The 21,115-nt window shown below is 35.7% G+C and overlaps 1 protein-coding gene across 2 annotated transcripts in view; it reads right to left on the reverse strand.

Annotated features, from left to right (window-relative positions):
* Positions 1-440: 440 nt before the first annotated feature.
* MYOF (myoferlin) overlaps positions 441-21,115 on the reverse strand; it is a 62,376-nt gene continuing 41,701 nt past the window's right edge. The window contains exons 31-55 of one of the 2 annotated variants that reach the window (XM_064716288.1): positions 19,994-20,105; positions 18,660-18,737; positions 16,714-16,895; positions 16,463-16,621; positions 16,213-16,311; positions 15,752-15,913; positions 15,074-15,239; positions 14,400-14,476; positions 12,915-12,971; positions 11,030-11,041; positions 10,120-10,218; positions 9,347-9,472; positions 8,475-8,630; positions 8,277-8,368; positions 7,167-7,337; positions 6,519-6,667; positions 6,157-6,296; positions 5,786-5,874; positions 5,597-5,692; positions 4,865-5,006; positions 4,453-4,552; positions 3,383-3,576; positions 2,057-2,166; positions 1,597-1,744; positions 441-1,188 (exon numbers count right to left, since the gene is read on the reverse strand). In XM_064716288.1, coding sequence (XP_064572358.1) covers positions 1,153-1,188; positions 1,597-1,744; positions 2,057-2,166; positions 3,383-3,576; positions 4,453-4,552; positions 4,865-5,006; positions 5,597-5,692; positions 5,786-5,874; positions 6,157-6,296; positions 6,519-6,667; positions 7,167-7,337; positions 8,277-8,368; positions 8,475-8,630; positions 9,347-9,472; positions 10,120-10,218; positions 11,030-11,041; positions 12,915-12,971; positions 14,400-14,476; positions 15,074-15,239; positions 15,752-15,913; positions 16,213-16,311; positions 16,463-16,621; positions 16,714-16,895; positions 18,660-18,737; positions 19,994-20,105 — 2,952 coding nt within the window. In that variant the 3' untranslated portion in view covers positions 441-1,152. The remainder of the gene's footprint in view (positions 1,189-1,596; positions 1,745-2,056; positions 2,167-3,382; positions 3,577-4,452; positions 4,553-4,864; positions 5,007-5,596; positions 5,693-5,785; positions 5,875-6,156; positions 6,297-6,518; positions 6,668-7,166; positions 7,338-8,276; positions 8,369-8,474; positions 8,631-9,346; positions 9,473-10,119; positions 10,219-11,029; positions 11,042-12,914; positions 12,972-14,399; positions 14,477-15,073; positions 15,240-15,751; positions 15,914-16,212; positions 16,312-16,462; positions 16,622-16,713; positions 16,896-18,659; positions 18,738-19,993; positions 20,106-21,115) is intronic. The other variant, XM_064716287.1, reaches the window with a different exon arrangement.

A 21,115-nucleotide genomic window follows, 5' to 3' on the forward strand; every position in this document is an offset into this window, starting at 1 on the left:
GGTGAAGTCTTTATCCAGTGAAAAATGTGGCATTCACACCAAATGCTGATTTCAGGTTCTGCTACAGATTTCCTTTATTTCAAGGACCAGAGGATGTTCAGAGGCACTTCTGTGTCAGCCCTCCATAAAGGTGAGAATCACAGACTATAACCTGATTTTTAGTGCAGATTATATTTTATTCTGCCTTGGGAGAGGAGATTGAGGCAAAATGAGATACTTCCATGTGCAGATCAGATTTCAAGCAAGGGTTGATTCTAGGTCATGTATCCTCCTGGGTTTTGATTCATGATCATCTCTAAATACAAGGAGTATAGTTAAACTAGTCAACAAATTTCTTTATTAATTTACTAACTAATTAATAAATTAATGAGAACTTTGTGCAGAAGTATTTCCTTATTCACTGTGCAGATAACAGTAAAATACCTTAAATTCCACGTTTGTGTCATTATATCCTCTGATAGACACAAGTCCTAATACATTGTAGTTTTGTAACAGTTGAAGAAAACTGGAAACTTGTGTTTTACTTGTGGATAAGTTTATTTAAAAATTAATTATACTAAAAAACAATGTATAATTCATTTCTATGTTTATTAACTTGTCAGGATACCTGCATAGTGTTGTCAAGTCTACAGCATGGCAAATAAGAATTTTAAGCAGCATGATGATGAAAATGAAAACTTTGGAATTAGAAACAATGTATGACCCTTTGGTTGCACTATGATGTTTCTTTGGTAGACGTAATTGTAAGTAGTGATTGTGTTCCTTTAATTTAAAATGCAGAGTTTCAAAGTGTGCCCTTTTGAGAAAAGGATTCTCAAAAGAAAGTATCTGTTAAAAACCAGAGATAGCAGTAGCAGGCAGCTCTTCTGAGTGATTTTTATGAAAAATCCACTTTAAAAGCAAAGTCAAACTTTACCATGTAGAAATACCACTGAAGTAAAAAAAAATGGGGGTTGTGGGTTATTCCTTGTTTTTAAAAACCACCTTCCATGACCTCTTGAACCTTGGCTAACCTTATTGAAAGTCTTAATTATCTATTTTACCATTCTAAATACAAGCAAATACAAAGGATGGAGAACCTTGCTGATTTTGGTCCACAGCCTGGGGCAAAATTTCAGCACTATTTAAAAAGATGAGGTAAAAAATTCTTCCTTAAATTGGTTTCACAATCTTCATTGACAAATAATTCTGTTGGGGGAGAAGGAAGAAAACAAGAGAGGTAAAATTATGTGCACAAAAGACTTCAGTGTAGTTTTGAAAAAGACATTTTAAATATTAAAATCAAAATGTATTTAGGGCATGTAATTTGAGTTAAAGTTTTTTCAGACTAATGTAGACTCTAGGCCAACTATTAGCTATTTTAATTGTATAGGTTATTAACTCTTCTAAAGCAGCTCCTTGTTCCATCTTTAGCTAATAGGTTATTTTTTTAATTGTTTCTCAGTAAATATCAGTTGATTTTTTTCATAGCTCTAAGGATATAATCCCTATCTCCTGCTAAAACAGAGGTGATAGACTCTGTTGAGTCAGGAGTGTATCCTGTTGATGACTGCTGTCTAAGCTCATCCCAGAGCTGAGGAACAGAACCATTCTTACCGGCAGGGAGTAGAGGAGCACTGCCACAAACAGCAGGAGAATCAGCAGGATGATGAGGCCGAGGAAGAGCCATTTAAACCTGCGCCACACAATGAATTTCATGGTCTTGCAGGGATTTGTGAACCAAAGGAAGGAAGTGTCTGGCCGGCTGCATTTTGAAAGAAGTAAGTATAATTTATACTCTAAAAATTAAGCATGAGATTATAACACTTCAAAAACATGCTGGTCTGAGGTTGAAGAAAACAGACAGTTTTGAAATGCAAGATAGCAGCTGCAGTAGACGTGTGCCATTAGTACTGAAACCATCCTGCATTTTATCCTAATGCTTGCAGGAGGAAACAAGATTGGCTTTTATAAATGGAGCTTTGCAAAGGATAACTGATGACTAATATATTACTGCATGCATCAGAGTAACTAGATACTGGGTATTTCTAAAGCTAGTGGGATAAAAGTGTCTTACTTTGGTAGATCTAGTTTGGGGTTCATATTGGGTTCATCTCTTCCTTTACCAGCTGGCCTCTCCTCAGCTTCTTTTTCATTGACAACTTCCAGTGTCATTTCAACTTTACCCTTCAGGAAAAAAGTGGCATGAGACAAGCATCTTATTGAAATTGTACTAATGGGTCTTGCTTGGTACTTAGACAGAATAGCTGGGATCAGCTCATGGTGTACATCTGTGTTTCCAGTTTTCTCCTCAAAATACACTGATTTCTGTACTATGACAGGTCACAACATAGTATCAGGAAAAGACACATGGAAAAAACCAAATCACTGGACATAAAATTATCCTGCTAGTTCATCTATAGTTCTAAGCCTTAATTTTTTTTTCCAATTCAGCAAAACAAAAACAGTTCTCCTCTTCTTCCAAGAGCAGCCTAAAGACTGCATATTTTCCAAATGACCATGCATCTAATTTTTCATATTGCATATTCATATTTTCATATTGTAAATGTTTCTGAATATTTTTCCTCATTTATTAAATTCCAGTAATAAAGTTTTAAGGCAAAAATATTAGAAAGAAGAAGACACCTTTGAAAGGCTTAATATTCTGCAAATTATAAATACACGTTTATATTCTCTGTAGAACAAGTTCGAATGCTTTGGGTCTTCTGATGGCATACATAATCACAAAGTTAGTCTGGGTTCTCAGTACAGAGATTTTGTTGCTGTATACAAAAATCCTTTGGATTTAAACATTTTCCTTTAGTCTTTAATGCATTTGGTATGTCTCTAATGTTCTTCTGAACAATAATGTGATAAATTAATGAACCACACAATCATTTTGGTTGGAAAAGACTTCTAATATCACCAAGTCCACCTTGTCAGCTAGGCTATGGCACTAAGTGCCACATCCAGTCCTCTCCTGAACACCTCCAGGGATGGTGATTGCACCACCTCCCTGTGCAGCCATTCCAATGCTCAACACCCCTTTCTGTGAAGAAATTTTTCTTCATGTCCAAGCCAAATCTCCCCTGGCACAGCTTGATTCATTCACATGACTGCATCAGCTGCTTTGGCAAGATAGCATAACTGGCACCACAGTCTTTCAGGTTAAACAAAGTTAGCAACAAATTACATAAATAAAGCATTAAACTCACATTTTAAAAGAAAAAATTGTTGCTGGACCAAATTCCTGAACTTGTGCATGGAATGTCCTATTTACCCCTCCTCTGTCTATTCACTGAAAGCTAACAGCTAAGTGGGAGACTCTTTACAGTCTTTCTTTGTCATTTGAAAAGAAAGGTGAGCACATCTCAAATACTTTTAAAAGAAGCAATAACCTTACCGCTAAAATACGTGAGCCATCCTTTTCAACATAGCATGGCCACCATCCTTTCATGGATTTCTGTTCAAAGAGAGAGGCAGTCCTGGGAGCCTTCTGAGAACTGTCTTCCTTGTATTCGGGAATCATGTCTATACTACACTTCTCAGGAACTTTTGCTGGAATGATTGTTTTATGTAAATCAAGTTCCACAAAGCCTAGAAGGCGGATACAAAAATAAACACTGCATCACACAACCAACCTCACAGCACAGCAGCTCAGCATCAACCTTGCTGTCTCTAAACTTGTACGTACAGGAAATACAGGAAAGGCAATCAACAGACACATTATGTTCTTGTTTGTCTAAAGATGTTGTGAGGCAGGGAAGTGGAACACAATTTGTTTAAGCCCCTCTTGCTGGTGTTGATAAATTTGATTTAGCAAGCTCAACAAGAGCTTGCAAGATTGCTTGATTTTTTTTTAATAGAGGGTTTTTTTCCCCACAAATCTAAATGGAAGATACCCAAATACAGCAATATAATAAGTAATTTATGAAAGTTAAATGCATAATTTAGTAAACTTTAATAATGGTTATAAATCAACTACTTGTTTTCAGATTTTGAGGTCTGTATAGTTTGTATGTAAGCTAAAGACTTTGGAGCAGTCTTAATACAGGGCAGAGAATCCTGTGCAGAGCAGTATCTCTAGAAAAGGTGGGGATTAGTAACAGTGTGAAGTAGATTGCTTAAACCTCATTTACATGCTATTGTCAATACTCTTATTTAGAACTAAAGTGCCCTTGTTTAAGTAATTTTATTTAAGAAAGAAGCAAAGTAAATTTTCATGCATATTATTATTTCATGTGCCTTATGAGAGGGTTTACCTCAGTGAAAAGTGTCTTGGTTTACCTGCCAGTAGGCCTTTACTGAGTGAACACTTATTCATTCAGTGAGCCTGTACTGTGAAGGAAAGCTGGAGTATATTTCCATGTTCAGTGTCTCACTGTAAATGCAATCCTTATGTGATAATTTAAAATTGTTCACTTTGATATCCTTCTTTGAGAGAACAGTAACTATTTTCATTCAAAATCTTACCCAGATAGTCATCCAAGGAGAACTTGTCATTATCCCATATTTGAATGATCAGTTTGGGTGGGATTCTGAATTCTGTCTTGTCAAGACTCCAAAAATGTTCCTAAAATATTAAGAAACAAATACCAAACACCTTTAAAATTACTTATGGAAATTCAAAGCTGGAGTCTGCTAGTACTTGTGAATTCTGGGCTTGGTGGAAGGATTAAGAGATCTAATCTTGCCCTGCTAAAAGCAGACTGCTGTTGTTGCCAGTGTGTTGTTTCTGGCCTAAAGGCAAAATGAATCTGTTCACAACAGCAGTGTGAGAAAGTACATGGAGCTGAGCCAAACTGTCTCTTTCAATATGTAGGTACAAATTACCAGGCTAACTAGAATCTGTATTCTAAGAATTGACATCTTCAGGAATACTTACCTTCTTGGAAACTAAACAGAGTTGCTCTGCTGGGAGATAGTCAAAAGGAAAAACAAATCTCCAGTTGAAGTTCCCTTCACCATCTAATGATCGGTAGTGAACATCAGTTTTCTGCTTATTTTCTTCATTACCAGGCATCCATCTGAAAATATGGAGAGACGTGTCTAGTGTTTGCAGTAGGATTGCACTGTGGGATTGCCTGTTTGTACTGGAACTGTGTCATTAGGGGGTTGCAGACCAGCTGTAAGAATTGCTCACAGAGAGCTGGGGAGTTTTTCACGCCCCTTTGCAGTTTGGTTCCAATTTAGCAGCATAAATAGGAACATCTGAACTGAATTCCTGATCTAAGACCAGTCCTGTGATCTTAGAACTCAGTGCTGAGTTGCTGAGTTCTTTTTTATGGAGAAGTTAGATCTGCCTGGTAATATATTTCTCTGATTCTATTGCTTTTTTTAATATTAAGATAAGGGAATGTAAAAATTAAGAATCCAAGCCATGCAGCACCAAAACTAACTCTGCCTTTTCATTTGCTATCTGACTCAAGAGATGAAATTCTGGCATCTTACATCACACATTAACTGATTGTGCTTTATCTGATAACACTTCTGTAGTTCTCTGAGGTTAGCATTTGACTTGGCTGAACCAAATAATATTTGAAATCCATGGTCAAGGTATTCCCAGGACATTCTGAATATTATTCATTTTAAGTGTCACATGACAGAATGCTCTTACCCCTTCACATAAATATCACTCATTTCTTCTCCTGTGATGCTCTTTTCATCCAGAAGGACATCTTTGGTGTTCCAGATGATCACACGCAGGACGTACCTAAGAGAGAAATTTGGGGTGAAAGGTTTGGATTGCTTTGTCAAGGCTGCCAGGGGGTGTGCAGGATGTGGGGATGGATGTGGGGATACTCACTTCTTGGCTTTTCGGGGTGTGATGTTGAATGGAGGGCCTGGTGGGCCTAAGCTTTTGGGGAAAACATCCACCCACATCTGCAGCTTTCCCTGGAGCAGTGAAGAAGATGGATGAGGGATTGTTTGTTGCATATAAGGTTGTCATGGCCCCTTAATTTTTCAGGTAAGTTTTCTTGTTTCTACAGAAACTTTCCTTAAAAAGCTGCATTTTATTATGTTTCTAGACTAACCTGCCTTAAATTTTATACCAAGCAATAATGATTTGTAGTCCACTTCCCCCTCAGAAATACCACACTATTAACAACATGACATAAATTCTGGAATGCTCCATTTCTGCTTTTGAGAAACCCCAACCAAGGCAGCTCACAGTACCTGGGAGATGTTGGGCTGGAAAGTGCTATATAAGGTTCTTGTTTCCACATGTTCAGGTACCAAACCCTGGGTTCTGAGGATATGAAGGGCTAACCTCTCTTCACCTGGACCAAGATGCTGATGCAAGATTTTGTTAGCTTCTGAAATAAAATAAATGGGAAAAAACCAGGGGCTTATGAACTGGAGTTTGCATTTGAACTTAAAAATAATTAAAACAAGGTATTTAAAATTGAGCATAAAAGTGTGTTCAACTTGGAGAAAAATCAAAGATATATTTCTAGTATTCCATAAAGAACTGGAAAGTTTCCTATTTTATCAATGGGAATTTGAGACATACATGTAAAATAAGTGAACTAACTCACCAGCATCATCCAAAGTATAGTCTTGTCCCCCGTAGTTAATCTTTCTGCCATTCTCAGAGAAGACAGGAGGAGCATAGCCTTTAAACCTGGCTACATTTTGCAATAACTGGGTGGGTTTCAGTTGATCACGCCAGGTATTCACACCTGAACTTTTTGAAAGCAAAAGAAACATCCTAAAATTATTCACCATTCATGGCATTTACACATCATGTAAAATGTATTTATTAAGAAAGAACAGCACTTGAACTGCCTAGATTGAGGGCTCTGGAGTTTGGTACAGTGACATAATTTTGTATCAGCTCAATTACCTTCCAAGACAGTGTTTTTTCTATGTATCAAAATAATTCAAACTCTCAGATGTTTCCATATTTACTTGCAACAGTAGGTCAGAAAATTCTGTTAAGTGTGAGTTCTCTGGACAGAAATAACATGCATTACTGGATTAAGAAAATGTCAAGATATTTGATGCCATGGTTTTCAGTGAAGGCTGTTCTGAAGATTTACAGTTTCACTTGGAATTTAGATGATAAACCAAGCACAACAAATGCCCTTGAGAAGCCACAGCATTGTTTTTTAACCATAGAATTAAGGTTTTTTTGGGTACCAGGTCTTACAGATTAAAATTTTCAACAGACAAAATTCACTTACATCCAGTACTGCTGGGGGATGCCACAGTGAGATCCATAACGAGAAAGGAATCTGTTTTCCAGATCAATTATGGTTTCACCCACTTTTTCATCACGAGTCAATGCATCATAATCATAGACTGAAATTTTCAGATCCTTTTCTTGAGGCAAGAAGCAGCTGAGTTCATACATTCTAAACATAAAAATTTCCCATTAAGGCTATTGCTCTTTTGAGAAATTCTTATTTTTAAACTTAAAAATACAAATTGAAAAAAGCACTTACTAGTTTATTTTTGAGCAATAGCCTTTGGAAGGTATTAAAAGGATGCTTCCAGTGCTGATAAATCTAGCAATAGTTATCTTTCATACTCCAATTTATATTTGCACTAATAAATAATTTCATTTTTACTCCTCAGGATATTACCTCCTTCCTTTCTGCACAATGTATTACTTAGATGTTTTCTGTGCATCAGCTTGAATTGGGACTGAGGAAGGAAGTTACTTTGTGTCTGTAATCAAGTCTCTTTGCTATTTCTTTGCATAATCTGAACAATTGAAAACCTGTAGTACCTCATTGCAAATTATGCTTTTCAAACCCTTTATAACCCTTCTAATCTTCCTCTCTAGTCCTCCTAACTTCTAAGCTATCAAAATCCTCCTCCCACTCTAAACCAGAACCAGAATTTCATAGTAACTATGCAGATGATGTAACTTTTCATTCCTAGCTAGTATTTTTTATTCATATATTTCAATGGTGTCACTAACACCAGTGTACTGGGAATGCATGCTAAGCTGATTACTTGTAAGATCCATCTAGTTTTCAGAGTTAAAACTTTCCATATTCCATAAGCATATTTTGTTACTCTTATATGCCTAACACAGGCTGGTTTAAGATATATACATTGTTTTACTTTGTGCAATTTACCCACATTACAAAATTTATGGATTAGCCAAACATCTGTCATTCCCAATGATTTCAAAGGAAAACACCTTATGCAATTTTACTCACAATTAACTGTCAGTATATAACTATGAACAGAGCACTGAATATTTCAAGTAATGGTTTACCTTAAAAAAAATTAGGAAAACATTCTAAAATACAGTAAATTGAAAATACAAAAAAGTTTGTTACCTGCCAAAGATTGGGTTGAGGGTATTAGGCACGTAATGATCTCTGTCTTCAATTACCTTTTTACTTAGAGTTATTTTTATATAAGGATCACACTATTTAAAATAAGAAAACAGAACATGGTTAAGGGCCAGTTTTCAAGACTAACTTGATTTAAAGCGCAGCAGAGCCGTGGGCCGGCAGGCGGGGCAGGGAGCTCACCAGCCCGTTGCTGTCCTGGGGCTGGAGCTGCATTGCCCGCACGATGTAGATGCGCACGATGCACTCCTGGGGGCCGCTGTCCGGCAGCTCCCGGAACTGCCGCGGCGGCGCCGCCACGGCGGGGTCGTCGGGCAGCGCGTAGATCTTAAAGGAGCCCTGGAACACAGCGTGAAGGCTGGAGAGCAGGCACTGCGCTCAGTCTGCTTTCTCTTATTCAGCCTACACATACACACCCTGTTTTATATATATAGCCTGATCCACAGTGACCTAGAAGTCTTTGTTTTATTTTTGTGGGTTTCGGGTGATAACACTAAAAAGACAAGGTTATATCCTTTGCCAGTTTAACTCAATTCAGCTGTTTTGATGTCAACACAATTGCTGAGTTTTGCTCCAGCTAAGAATATCGAACAAATACTTTGTATTTGTTTCTCTCTCCAAAAACATCATTTAAGGTTTGGAGATGTCTTGATTGGTTGGTTGGTTTTATCTACATTAGCATTATTTTAATCTATAAAAGTCACAGAAACAGTACAAAATACCTTTTCCAAAATCATTCTAAAAATGCGCTTTTTGGAATTTAAGTCCTGTTTGAGAGGTTATCTGGGAAGGTTTTGTACTGGGGAAGGTTACGTTAGAAGGTATGATATTTATTTTCAATTAACATGAAGCACATCTAGTGTGAGCAATGTGTAGCTGTACTTTCCTTGAAAAAGATGGGTCTGTAGCTAAGTAGTTACCAATATCTGTTGCCCCTACTAATGTACACATCTGTATTTAAGCTGAAATTCTTGCATGTAGATCTACTTAAATAATCACTAACATACAAAAGAATGCAGCTAGCATTTGTTTGTTGCCCGTCATTTGAAATTTACCTTGAATTCCCCAACCACTGATGGATCATCACTCTCCTCAGATTTCCCTCTGTATAGTTTAAATGTATCACAGAAGTCTGTTAAGTTATTGAATTCAGGTACTTTTTCCAATTCACAGTCATACACCTTAAAAACAGAAAAAAGAAAAGTTTAGAAATTATCATATGTATATCAGCTCCACCATAATGGCACTGCAAAGTATTTTATGTTTGATGGAATATTTTGGGGAACCAAAGCTTTTTGAATGATTTTTATATCAAAGTGGGAGCAAATGCAATGTTTTGGAGAACATGTGACAAAGCTTCATTTAGGCTTGGTTAAAACCAGAGTAAGTAGCATGTCATAAGGTTATCTTTATTTTCTTTGTTAGCTGTATTTTCTTTGTTAGCTGTATTAGACAAGAAATGAAAGTAGTCTCACTTCAAATTTTAGCCAACAAACAGTAAAAGTACTGATTCTCTGTGCTCATACTTTCTTAATGTGTATGTTTATTTAGGATCTGCCTGGTGCCCAAAGATGTCAAGAGTAAAATTCCCTTTGACTGAAGGCAAGGTTAAATTATTAATGCATCTCTTAATAAGTGTAGGTAAGTAGAAGAGAAGCCAAGATATCTTCTTAAAACCTTCATTTAATCATATGAATAAGGAAAGAACCTTTATAGAAATCATGTATAGTTCAATTTTGAAGAGCATTTAAAAATAAAAAAAAGGACAGTTTTGATCAGGTCTTGGGCCTATAAACTCTGAAATATGTTATTTTATCCTGAACATTACCTTTAAAGTGTCATATCCTTTTTTAATGTACTGTCCACATTTTTCATATTCTCCTATTGAAGCATAAAATTTGCTCCACCAATCAACAATTTCTTCCTCCTTAAAAGAAAAGCAAATTAAAAAAAGCTTTTATTGGGAGATAAAGCCTCTCTCCTATCATACTGTACAGCAGAAATAATGAACAATTCAGCATAATAGCAAACAATATCCTCTAAAACTTATTATCAGTTAGGTAATACCAAAGATTTATCTGAAAGAAAATTGGAATATAATAATTAAGGCAGTTGCAGATCTACCTCATTGTTAACCAAATGCATTTGAAAAGTAGTTGAGTGTTGCCCCTTAAAAATAGTACTTCAATAAGCCTCATGTCACCTAGATACTAGCAATCTATACATTCTACTAATCCAGTATTTCTGTGGGTTTTTTCTATTTTTATTTAAGTCTGATAATCACTGTTAATAAAGTGCTATTTCCTGTATTCACAGGGTTTGCATAATATAATTATTTGCCCCTGAAAACAAATTTCCAATGGTAATAGATGGCATTCATTGTCTATGAATGAACAGAATGAAAATTATTAATCCACTGTGTAAATTAGATTTTTTTTAAGATTGTTTAGATTTACAGAGAATCTTAAATATTATGTAGATCATTAATGGTGAATATTTGTTGGGGCTGTTCTGGGTTTGTTGGGGTTTTTTTTTATATATAGGGCATTCTATTTCAGCCTTGCATATTTTTCCTATATCTACCATGTAATAAGTTCACTGTAGGTTTTATATCAAACACTTTCAGAGATTACTGTTGTCATCCACATGCTTAAATGCTAATTTGTAAGGAGTATTGCTATACTGGTTTTCAATTGGAGAAAGCAATGTGTAGATTATTTTGAAGTAGTATACATTACCTTTTCTGTGAGCTGCTCATGAGGATCAAATCATAAAAAAAGAGCAAAATAAAAGCAATGGTAAGGATATGATTTGTAGAATTGTATACAGTTAAATAGGCTTTAAATGTTTAGTAGTTTGTATATACTAAGTGTGCAAAGTAAGTTACAAACATTAATAATTTCAAAATGCTTTTGAAGAATACTCAGACACCATGTGTTTAACTTGATGATTTTTTTTTTTGTGCTGTCAGAAAAGCAGAATGTTCTAGATACTGAATTGGAGCATGCATATTTATATAAACATTCATTTTATAAAGCAGGTTTTCAGGACTGTAAGACATTATTACCCTGTGCTTTGTTCTTCACATAACCAAAAAAAAAGGCAAAAAAATTGTGTCTATGGATTTATCCATATAAGTGTGAAAACAATATGCACAATCCAAAATGCTTCGCCTGTTAAATCACAGACACCAGAATTATGACCCACTAGTCCACTAAGAGCAAGCATCATGCATCCCATCTGGAAGCCATGATTAGCAATGTCATTTCTGCTACTTTTTATACATTGTACCTTGTGTTTTCATTTAAAAGCATTAGCAAAGAATTTTTGTGCAAAGCAGAAGAAATGCAAAACATTTTATGAATACAATCCAAATGCATCAATAGGTCAGGACATCACTCTGGTATATCATTCATTTACTCCCATTTCTGTTCTCTTAAGTAATTATTTCACTGGGATGTTCAGGTCTATTATATTTTACTAGTCTTGTCTACCTTCAAATCATAAATACAGCATATTCTTACCAGATTAGCATGGGACTGTCATTTTCTAAAGACAGTTGGAGTGAACTTTTTTGTGGAAACACCATCATTAGTGATTTGCAAAACTTACTGGCAGAATTCATGAGGCAATTTTGAATAGTTTGCTATATTTAAATTTCACTTTGTTTAAATTTTGGTTTGTAATGTTGACAATGCAAAGGTTAGCTTGCATAATTACTCAATCTTAATTCAAAGAGCAAATTTGAAACCTTTTCACGAAATATGCTTTGTAGAACTTTGAATCTTTCATCAAAGCATAATGTTGGAAGAGTTTAAGTCAGGGGTTATGTTTTGGGTTTGTATTTTTTTTTTCCTTGATATACCACCAAATGTCTCTTCAAATAATGCACTTGGTACTTTTGGGAAGACATAGTTAAGGAAAAATATAAATCAAAACTTTAAGATCTTCTTTAAAAATTCCCAGAGCAAATAATAGTCTTCAATATTCAGATATTATTGTTACTAAAAGTTGTAATCAGGATGTGCTCACAGAATGCCAAAACACAGAATAAAATGCCATATGATAAATTAGAGATTTTGGAGTGAAATACTCACATGGTAAAAACAATGTAATGTTACTGTTGTTTTTAAAATGTACCCAGTAACTTCACTGTAGATTGTTATACATGAAGTTGTCAAGATATTAACATTTAACTATTATCTTTAAAAAAAACCTGGAATTATGGAAAAAAGTCCAAGAGATGCAGTGGATCCCTAGAAAAGTCAGAGTTTTGTAAATTGTAATATTATTTTCCAGGAAGCAGATTTCTAAAAAAGTTTAACTATTAATAGCAAATGAAGTAAATCCCATCAATTTTTTCTGCTTTTATCACACAGATTTTAAATAAGTTGGCACACAAAGAAGTTTCTAGTAGTTCATACATTTTGTGTATGCGTAGTAAGATCTTTGAACAAGGGTACCTTAATCTAGCTAATCTTACAGGACTTGTGAGCATCATCTCCTCCAGAATCTCTCTCTGGCAGAGCTGCCCAGAGAAGTCGCCCCTCAAGGCCCCAGGGATCAGCAGTGCTCCCCATCCCGCCCGTGCTGGTCGCCTGCATGCATCACTCTGGTACATACATGCACTGCTGTTGGAGAAGCCATTTTGCTGAGTGCTGCTGACATACTGCTTAAACACTGCAAATCGGAATGTAATGGATGAAATTTTGGCATTTTGTGTCCTCAGGGCGTTCTCTGCATAGCACTGACACTTTCCACAGTTTTACTTATTCCAATTTGGATTGTTCTGAGTTTTCATTCCTCTAATATGGATGCTTTCACTGTATCTAATGTTATATTTGGCTTGGGTGATGTCAAACTAAAAGAAATTGTGTTTCTGCTTATGTAGCATTTGAAATTTTCCCTTTTTAGTTGAAATAAACTACACAAATATAATCAATTTTACTGGTGACTTTGAAGTGCTAAATCTTCTTTATTTCCTAGATATTTTTCCTTATAATTTTTAAAGACAATAATAATATATCTTACTTATATTAGAGGAGAAGATCTATTTCAGATAAAGGTTAGAGACTGCTGTAAATTAAATATTAATGACAATTTACATGTATGATGACAGTAATCACAGGATCATGGTCTATCTATCTACTTAAATTAGTGTCTGAATATGGTGACAATAAGAAGAAGAGATGAAAGAAGAACAAGGCAATCATTAAAATAATTAAATAGCAGTAAGAGTCCAAAAGCTTAAATTCAGTATTATTTACTTTGGGACTGTTGTAACAACGTAAAATATTCTGAATTTTCAAAAGTCAAAATTGTGGATTAAGAGCCTGCAAAATTGCTATGTATTAATGAGCATAATTTCTCTGCTTCCTTTAGTGTAACAGACCATCAGAAATCTTTGAAAACACCTTCTAGGCAAGGGAAACAATTTACAGTCCTAAAAGAATGAATTTTTTTTTTCCTTAAAAATGTACTGCTTGGAATCTGTCTTCAGTCACTTTTCAACTCAAGAGTAAAACTCTGTAAGTAGAATTATTTTTTACCTGGAAAGTAAAACTGTATTATGGTGGTCCCGAAAGAATCAGAGCAGTAAAGAGACAAGGCACAACAGAAGAGAAGGAAAAGAACTGTTAGTGCAGAAAAAAATTTTTTCAGTGTTATTGGGTTTGGATGGCTTCAAGACAAAAGAGGCCAAGCTGTGACTGTGATAAAATGAAGGGCTGAAGGACCAGAGCATACCCCTACTTCCAACTCCTTTATCTGGAACTGCTCAGTCTGCAAAATCAGGCTGCCCTACCCACCATCAGTGGGAACTGGGTGATGTTCTATCACATACTTTCAGTAGCTATCGAACAAGATAATTAATTCTTAAGCTAGTAGTGAATTTGGCCAAGGACAAAATGCTATAGTTTGGCATTCACAATATGAAAACAAAGTTTAAAATTATGACCAAATTTCCTTCGCTTTCCTGTCACCAAGTAACTTTCTGCCATCTGGCCTTCTAGAGGGTTGCATATGTTTCTGACAATTTTGCTGTCTAGATAGTCCCTCAGAAATCAGAGATCTTAAGAACAAAGTTAAGCATCAAATTTCAAAGATTACCTGAGCTGTTAGCAGTGGCTGTGTGTCTTCCATATCAATTACTGTATCCTGGCGAGGCGCAGCAGAGAGCAGACTAACTGTAAGCCAAAGGTTTTATTAAGGCAATATGGTGTAGGAAAAATATCTTACTAAACAGTTTCATCAGATTTAAATCCAGACAGTTAGAGAAAATGTAAAATAATTCACTGGCCATTTGTTTGCTCCACTAAAGAAAGCAATTAATTGCCACTTTTTGCTAAAAAAAGACAAAGTACTTTTGTGCAGGATATACAAACATTTCTCAAATATATAGAATTAAAACTAAAAGTAAGAGTAAAACTTGAAAAAATGTAGAGGAAATGTCACCATTGTATTCAGACCATATTTGCTGGAGTACTGGATCATCACTGTCACTAGGGCTGAGGTTATCTGCAGGTAGCTAACTTCCAAGTTGATACTAAAGAGGAACATCAGGGAATGAGCACAAGTCCAAGAGTGGACTCGCCTTTGCATTATGCCCTCTTATGCTTCACAGAATGTTACACTATTAATACTCTCTGTCAGATGTTTTTCCTTTCAGATAATAATATCTCCGCCTAAGTACACAACACGAGATGGCAACTCATCAGAGTAAACAGGCAGGTAATTCTAGCATCTCACAGGAAGGTGGAACTTTTCATTTTCCAGCTTTGTACCTTTCAGCTGTGGTGCAATGTCCTGTTTAGTGGTGTAGGGGTCACAGCGAAAGCTTTCCAGTAAATCAATAGTGCATTGTCCCACGATGGGCTTCCGTCCAAATGGTCTGTGGTCTATTACTTTAATAACAAGAGATGGACTGTATAGCTCCTCTTTGGGCAACAGCTAAAAATAGAAAGTTAGAGGTTTTTTTACAATGAAACAGAAGAAAAAGAAAGAATAAAGATTTTCCCCCTAAATTAAAGGCTGTTACTTCATTTATTTAATACTGAGCTACTCCGTTCTATGGCTGTATGGTGAATGAAAACTTCTAATCTTATCAGTCAATAAAAGTCAGTAAGAATAATTGTCCCAAATATTGAATATTCTTGACTTTTGCACTTTTCCCATCCTGGCAAAAAGCAGCTAAACATCTATAAGTAAATTGATGCCCTTTCAAATAAAAAAATATATACTGCACTGGATTGTGCATATAAAATTGTGCCACCTGTACAGTACATGACTGTACAGACATGTTTACATGATCTTTATTACAGTTTTCAGGCTCATAAATTTCTTATGGTAAATCAAAAAAGGATGTGTAAGCCTTCCTACTCAGAACAAATCCTTGATTTCTAAAAACTATGGAGGAACTTATTTTGCTATAGAGAGCTGGCATATAGGTTTTTGTAACGTACAACTTTCATGAAGAGAACAGAAGATGGAAAATTAGGTGTCTTTTTGAGGTTTTTGATCACCACAGATTCCACCATTTCACCCCCACATTCCACAATTAGACTTGGAGACATAACAGGTGCCAGCTGGTAGTTTTTCATGTTCCGCAACCCCCAGGCCAGAATCTGTAAAATAAAATCCAATATGAGCAAAAGTGGGAAAGGATGTCAATATGTTTAATATAATACTCCAAAAGCAGGAAAGAAGAAATTAAATCTTTTCAATAATAATATGTGTCTGGCAAAATATTTCAAGGTTCTAGTTCTAGGAAAATGAATGAAAACAGTGATATTCACAAACACTTAGAGAAAAGAGTATTTCTCACTATGAATAGTTTTTGTTTTCTGTAAGTAAATTCAAAACCTTTCTGTCTAGAGGATGAGAAGACTGCCCTTGTATTCAGTTAGTTTAAGAGTAACCATACCTCAACAGCAGTGAGTTGAACTACTGGTCTGATTCCTTGAGGGACCATGTAAAGCTTTGGTGCCCTTTGTGATGGAAGAATTGGAAGGTTGGTACCACCCTGTTAAGACACACACATAAGTATTAGATTCTCTCATCTTAGCTGAAATACCCTGCAACTACTAAGACAGTTCTTCCCATAATGTCTCACCATGTAAGAATATATGCTGTGTCTTATTATATTATACATACAGAAAAAAATACATATATACCTTGTCTCTCAAAATAAGTTCTGCAGCAAAAAGAATGTCTCCACAAGCTTTGCCATTATTTGTTACAGGATACCAGAGCAGTTTTGGTGTGATGTCATCTTCTGGGGCCAACTTGACCATGGGGGAACAAACACTTCTTCCAAGGAATTCATCTTTACCCTGCAACCAAAAATGGCAAAAATAACCATTAATGTACTGACAACTGATATAAATAAATAAAAAAGCAATCAGCATAAAAAGATTTCACCTACCACTTGGTCACTGTCAAAAAGTTCAATAACAACCTTAGGTGGGTTTTGGGCTATTGACTGTGGGTCCCCATAGATCTCAATTTCATTAAATATGAGAGTTTGGTCCCACGTGGGATTTAGAGTTGAATGAATGATCTCAGTTGTTTTGCTTTGATGGAGGAAAGAAACATGAGCATATGGATCTGAAATATCATACAGAAATTGAAAGCATAGAGTTACAGACAAACAAAACCACATCAAGCCATAAGGCACACAAGCACATTTTTTATCAAATATAGCGTTATTTTTCTACTGTTGTTACCAGTTCTAGAAGTGATTCTATGTAAAACAAAAATGAACACATATACATAATTTACATTTAATAGAGCAATTTCCATTTGATTAATAAATCACTTCATTTATACAAGGCTTGATTAACCGAGTAATAAATGAAAATTATAAAATATCTTGCAAAGGAGAAAGAGAACCAGAAAACTAAAATGAAACACTGTTTATACTAATCTTGTCTTAAATCTTGTCCATAGAAACCCTTTTTTGTTCTCTCCATTGATATACAACTATACTGCCTCATAAATAATAGAAAGAAATAATTCAAGGTCTGACTAGTTGCCAAACAACAAATTGTCCCAGGCTGTATTGCTCAGATCATGGTTAGGTTTCAAACATGCTCATTTATAGCAACCTCTTTTTGTGAAACAGCTGAATGATTCAGGTGGTCTAGGCCCAGTATTTGGCAGGCCTTTAAATCAAGAGCTCTGTAGAAGGTATCTGATGATGGTCATTAATGCTTCCTGTACCAATTGCAATCACTAAAGACTAAAGGCAATTTTAAAGGTTATCTTTAGGTCAGTTTCAATAGATTCTGCCAAGGTACAGGATCAGAGTTTTACAAAATTTGGCTAATTCTTCAAACTAATTTTAGAGGAAAATAAAATGTAGATGAGCTAGTTTCTGTATGACTGCTTCTGAGGTGCCTGTCCTGAATGATACAAATGCAATTTGGAGGCATTTGTAATTGTTTCTTTGTATTGCTTTTAAGTACTGCATGTTGAAATAAGACCAAATTCACACAGGCAGCCATACAGAACCCTCCTTATTTTAGAAAATATTACTAAAACCTGCAAAGCACTGTATCTTCTGTAACAGAGGCATTACATTTACTCAATTACAGGGGGAAAAAGAGGGATGCTAATAGAGGGTAATGGAGAAAGAAAATTCATTTCAGCTTTGTCTTTTGCTGAGGTAACCTCCTTAAAGGAGGTGTAAAGTCATGTTCTTACAGAATCTAAATTCAATTTGCTCTGTGGCTTTCCAATGAAATTTTGATTTGAATTATCAAAACTTGAAAACTGGGTATTAGCCTGACTACAAAGATGCCAGCTGGACACAGCACTGTTGGAATACCTAAGAGTTGGAAATGAACATGTATAAACAAATAAAAGACATGCTTATCAGTAAGGCACAGTGTAGTTTTCTGCAAGTTAATTTCCATAATGAATTAATATAAAACACTGAACACTGAGAGGCAGTTGGTGCCATAACTAATGAAAAAACCATCCAGCTTTCTTCATCCTTGCTTTTATGCAAGCCTCCTGCAGGACAAAACTGCATGTAGGCTTTGGTTAGAAGGAGAATCCAAGGCAAAAGGAAGGGCCTGGTCATGGGAAATTCAGACCTCATCTGAAATCCAGTTCCCTCACTGACAATTCACTGGCAGCAACTGGTACAGAACATACAGAGCACTTTGTTTGCAGCAGCCTCTGGGGCAGCAGTAACCAAATTCAGATTATGCTTAATAAAGCTGAGACTTTCTTTATGGCATAGTTTCAGTAGCTGGGACCCACATACAAACCTTATGGAGTTAAGATATTCTACATCTAATAAATCCATCAACAAGTTCATGGCAAATGTGGGGTTTCTGCACTTTTAGAAGGATTTTTCCATACCTGAAAAACTGTCTTTGTCTAAAGCCATGAGGTTTCTTGCCTGGTAGATGTAACAGCGAAGGTGGTAAGTATATACTCCTGTATCAAATAAATAAAACCAGTTCAACTGCATTATAGAGGTTTCTTTTGTGTGATGAAGATAGTTTGTACAAATGCCTTACACATTTTAACATAAGCACTGTAATAACATTTTTGCTTTTCACATGATGAGTGTATTAATACCAATGAGCTAGCCCCTGAGAGTATTTGTTCCAACACAAAGCAGAAATGAAAAAAAAAAATCACTAATGCTATCTGAACTTTTTCCACCACACAATCATCTAAAAAATCCTTCTATTCAAAAATTGCTCTTTGAAACAGTTTGATAATCTAGTTCACACAAAGAGAATCAAGAACTGGGCACTCCTTTGCCTAATTTAAGTATTCACTACAGCACTTCCGAGATCTTGGGTCTTTCACATTTTTAGCTCTTAGCCTAGAAAGCTACCCCAATTGCAACTCTGTCTCTTTGGTTAAAAGATTTTAAAAAATAAACCACTACATGTTAGGTGGAATAGCTTAAAAAGAAGATGTGAGTGGCCCAGCCCAGGACCGTGTGGGGCTAAGTTACTACAGCTTTTCTTTAAAAGATGTCAGGTGTAACCCTTTCAGCCCTTGAAAAATTCTGAGTCACCATCGTGGGGCTGAAACCTCTGACCTCTGGCAAGAAAAAGTGCTATTTTCCTCCAGCTGTTAATTATTAAAACAATATTCCCCAGGTTCTGAAATATTTAAGACTTAAACATCCATTCTCAGCAGGTTGATCAAGTTCTGCAGAGTTCAAATAAAGACAAGTCAGAGCCCCTCAAAAAGGATGTTAAGTCTCAGAATTGACCTCTATTCCTGTTAACTAGCACTGGTGGCTCCCATCTCAACTTCTTTGCTTTTGTGATTCACATAACAGTGATTACAAAGAATTTAAAACCCATCCAGGTTGGCACAGTTACAGTTTTGTTCACTTTGCCAACTCAACTACATGGTACTGCTTCCTCTGGGCCAGGCATTGTCTAATCTTGCACTGAGCTGGTTAAGTAATGTGAACCAACAAAAAAGTTAAATTTAGCATTAAAATTCCTGTCCCATACAGGTTTTACAAATATCTGTGTGACAGCAGACTGAAATATTGAAATGACTAACTGTAATTTTTCTTTAAATAGGATCTAATCAAGGGTCTGATAGTAATTACTAGAGAAGGCATATAAAGCTAGATGTAAACCACAAAAGATTTATGATTCTGTTTGAAACCAAAATGAAACAGACAACATTTTGGAGAAAGGAATTGTTAAAGAACCTACTGTCAAAATAGCAGGAAACCATTGGTGTGTTGGCACCAAACACTGTTGTAGCTGACTCCTTGGCTTTGTTTGAACTCTTCCCTTCTTCATCATCAGCACTATTGTCTGCTCCCTGAAATTACATACAGAGAAAAGTTATTGAGTATTTACAAACATGGAAGGAACTTGATAGAAATGGACCATGTGAGGGAATTTATTGGCTTCCATCTCCCTTCCAGCACAAGGAGAAATTAATTTGTGAGTGAATGTACTTTACAAGATGTTTACTCATGTCCAGAGGTGATTTTGTGTTGCCAATTGAAGCTCTGAAGAAGTCATATGCAGTCATGTCATCTTACTTCCAGAATGTTTTATTTCTGAATACCTACTAGCTACCTATCAGCTCTTAGTGGAGGAAAGCTCGCAGGTCTTCTGCACAGTGCTGGGGCAGAGAACTGCTCCAAGGCTTTCTCCCAGCACTAGCCCAGGAACTATAGCTGTAAGCAAAACTGAAATAGGAATTTTTACTCAGAGCAACCAAATTAACTGGAGAAAGAAAATTCTGTCAGTGAATCCTTGATCAACATTTGGTGCAAAAAAGAGAAACAAACCAAGAAAAAAGTGTGAAGTTTTGTTAATGCTATACACTCAGAATTATTATATATTTTATAAAAACAAAGGAGGCTTCTCACATTATTTGCTACAGTTTCTATTTTGGTAAATAGAGGTTATTTGTGAAGCTGTGTTAACCTCAAAAGTTGAGGAATAACTGCATTCTGCTCATCTATCTGCATCATACGAAATTCCAGCTTGTCCTACACACTATTTTCTTTTCTTATGGTTGTTTTTATTTTTTGCTATCTTTTCTTGTGTTTGGTTGTTTATACAACCAAATATTCATGAGGGGCAACTTTTTCCAAGCCTGTTGTCTTTTGTGCTGATGTTAAAACATCTAAATTACATGCATGAAAATCTCGAGCTATCTTTTCACTTGACTTACAGGAGGCTTACCTAGTAATTTGCCTTTTGAGGTAAATCTCACATAATGCAAAAAGAAAAATAATTTTAAAATAAAGTAATAAGTAGGATTAAACCCATAGAACATAAATCATATATAATGTGATATATAATATTGCATATGTC

Source organism: Zonotrichia leucophrys, chromosome 6, assembly GCF_028769735.1.
Source record: "Zonotrichia leucophrys gambelii isolate GWCS_2022_RI chromosome 6, RI_Zleu_2.0, whole genome shotgun sequence".
In the NCBI taxonomy this organism is placed as follows: Eukaryota; Metazoa; Chordata; class Aves; order Passeriformes; family Passerellidae; genus Zonotrichia; species Zonotrichia leucophrys.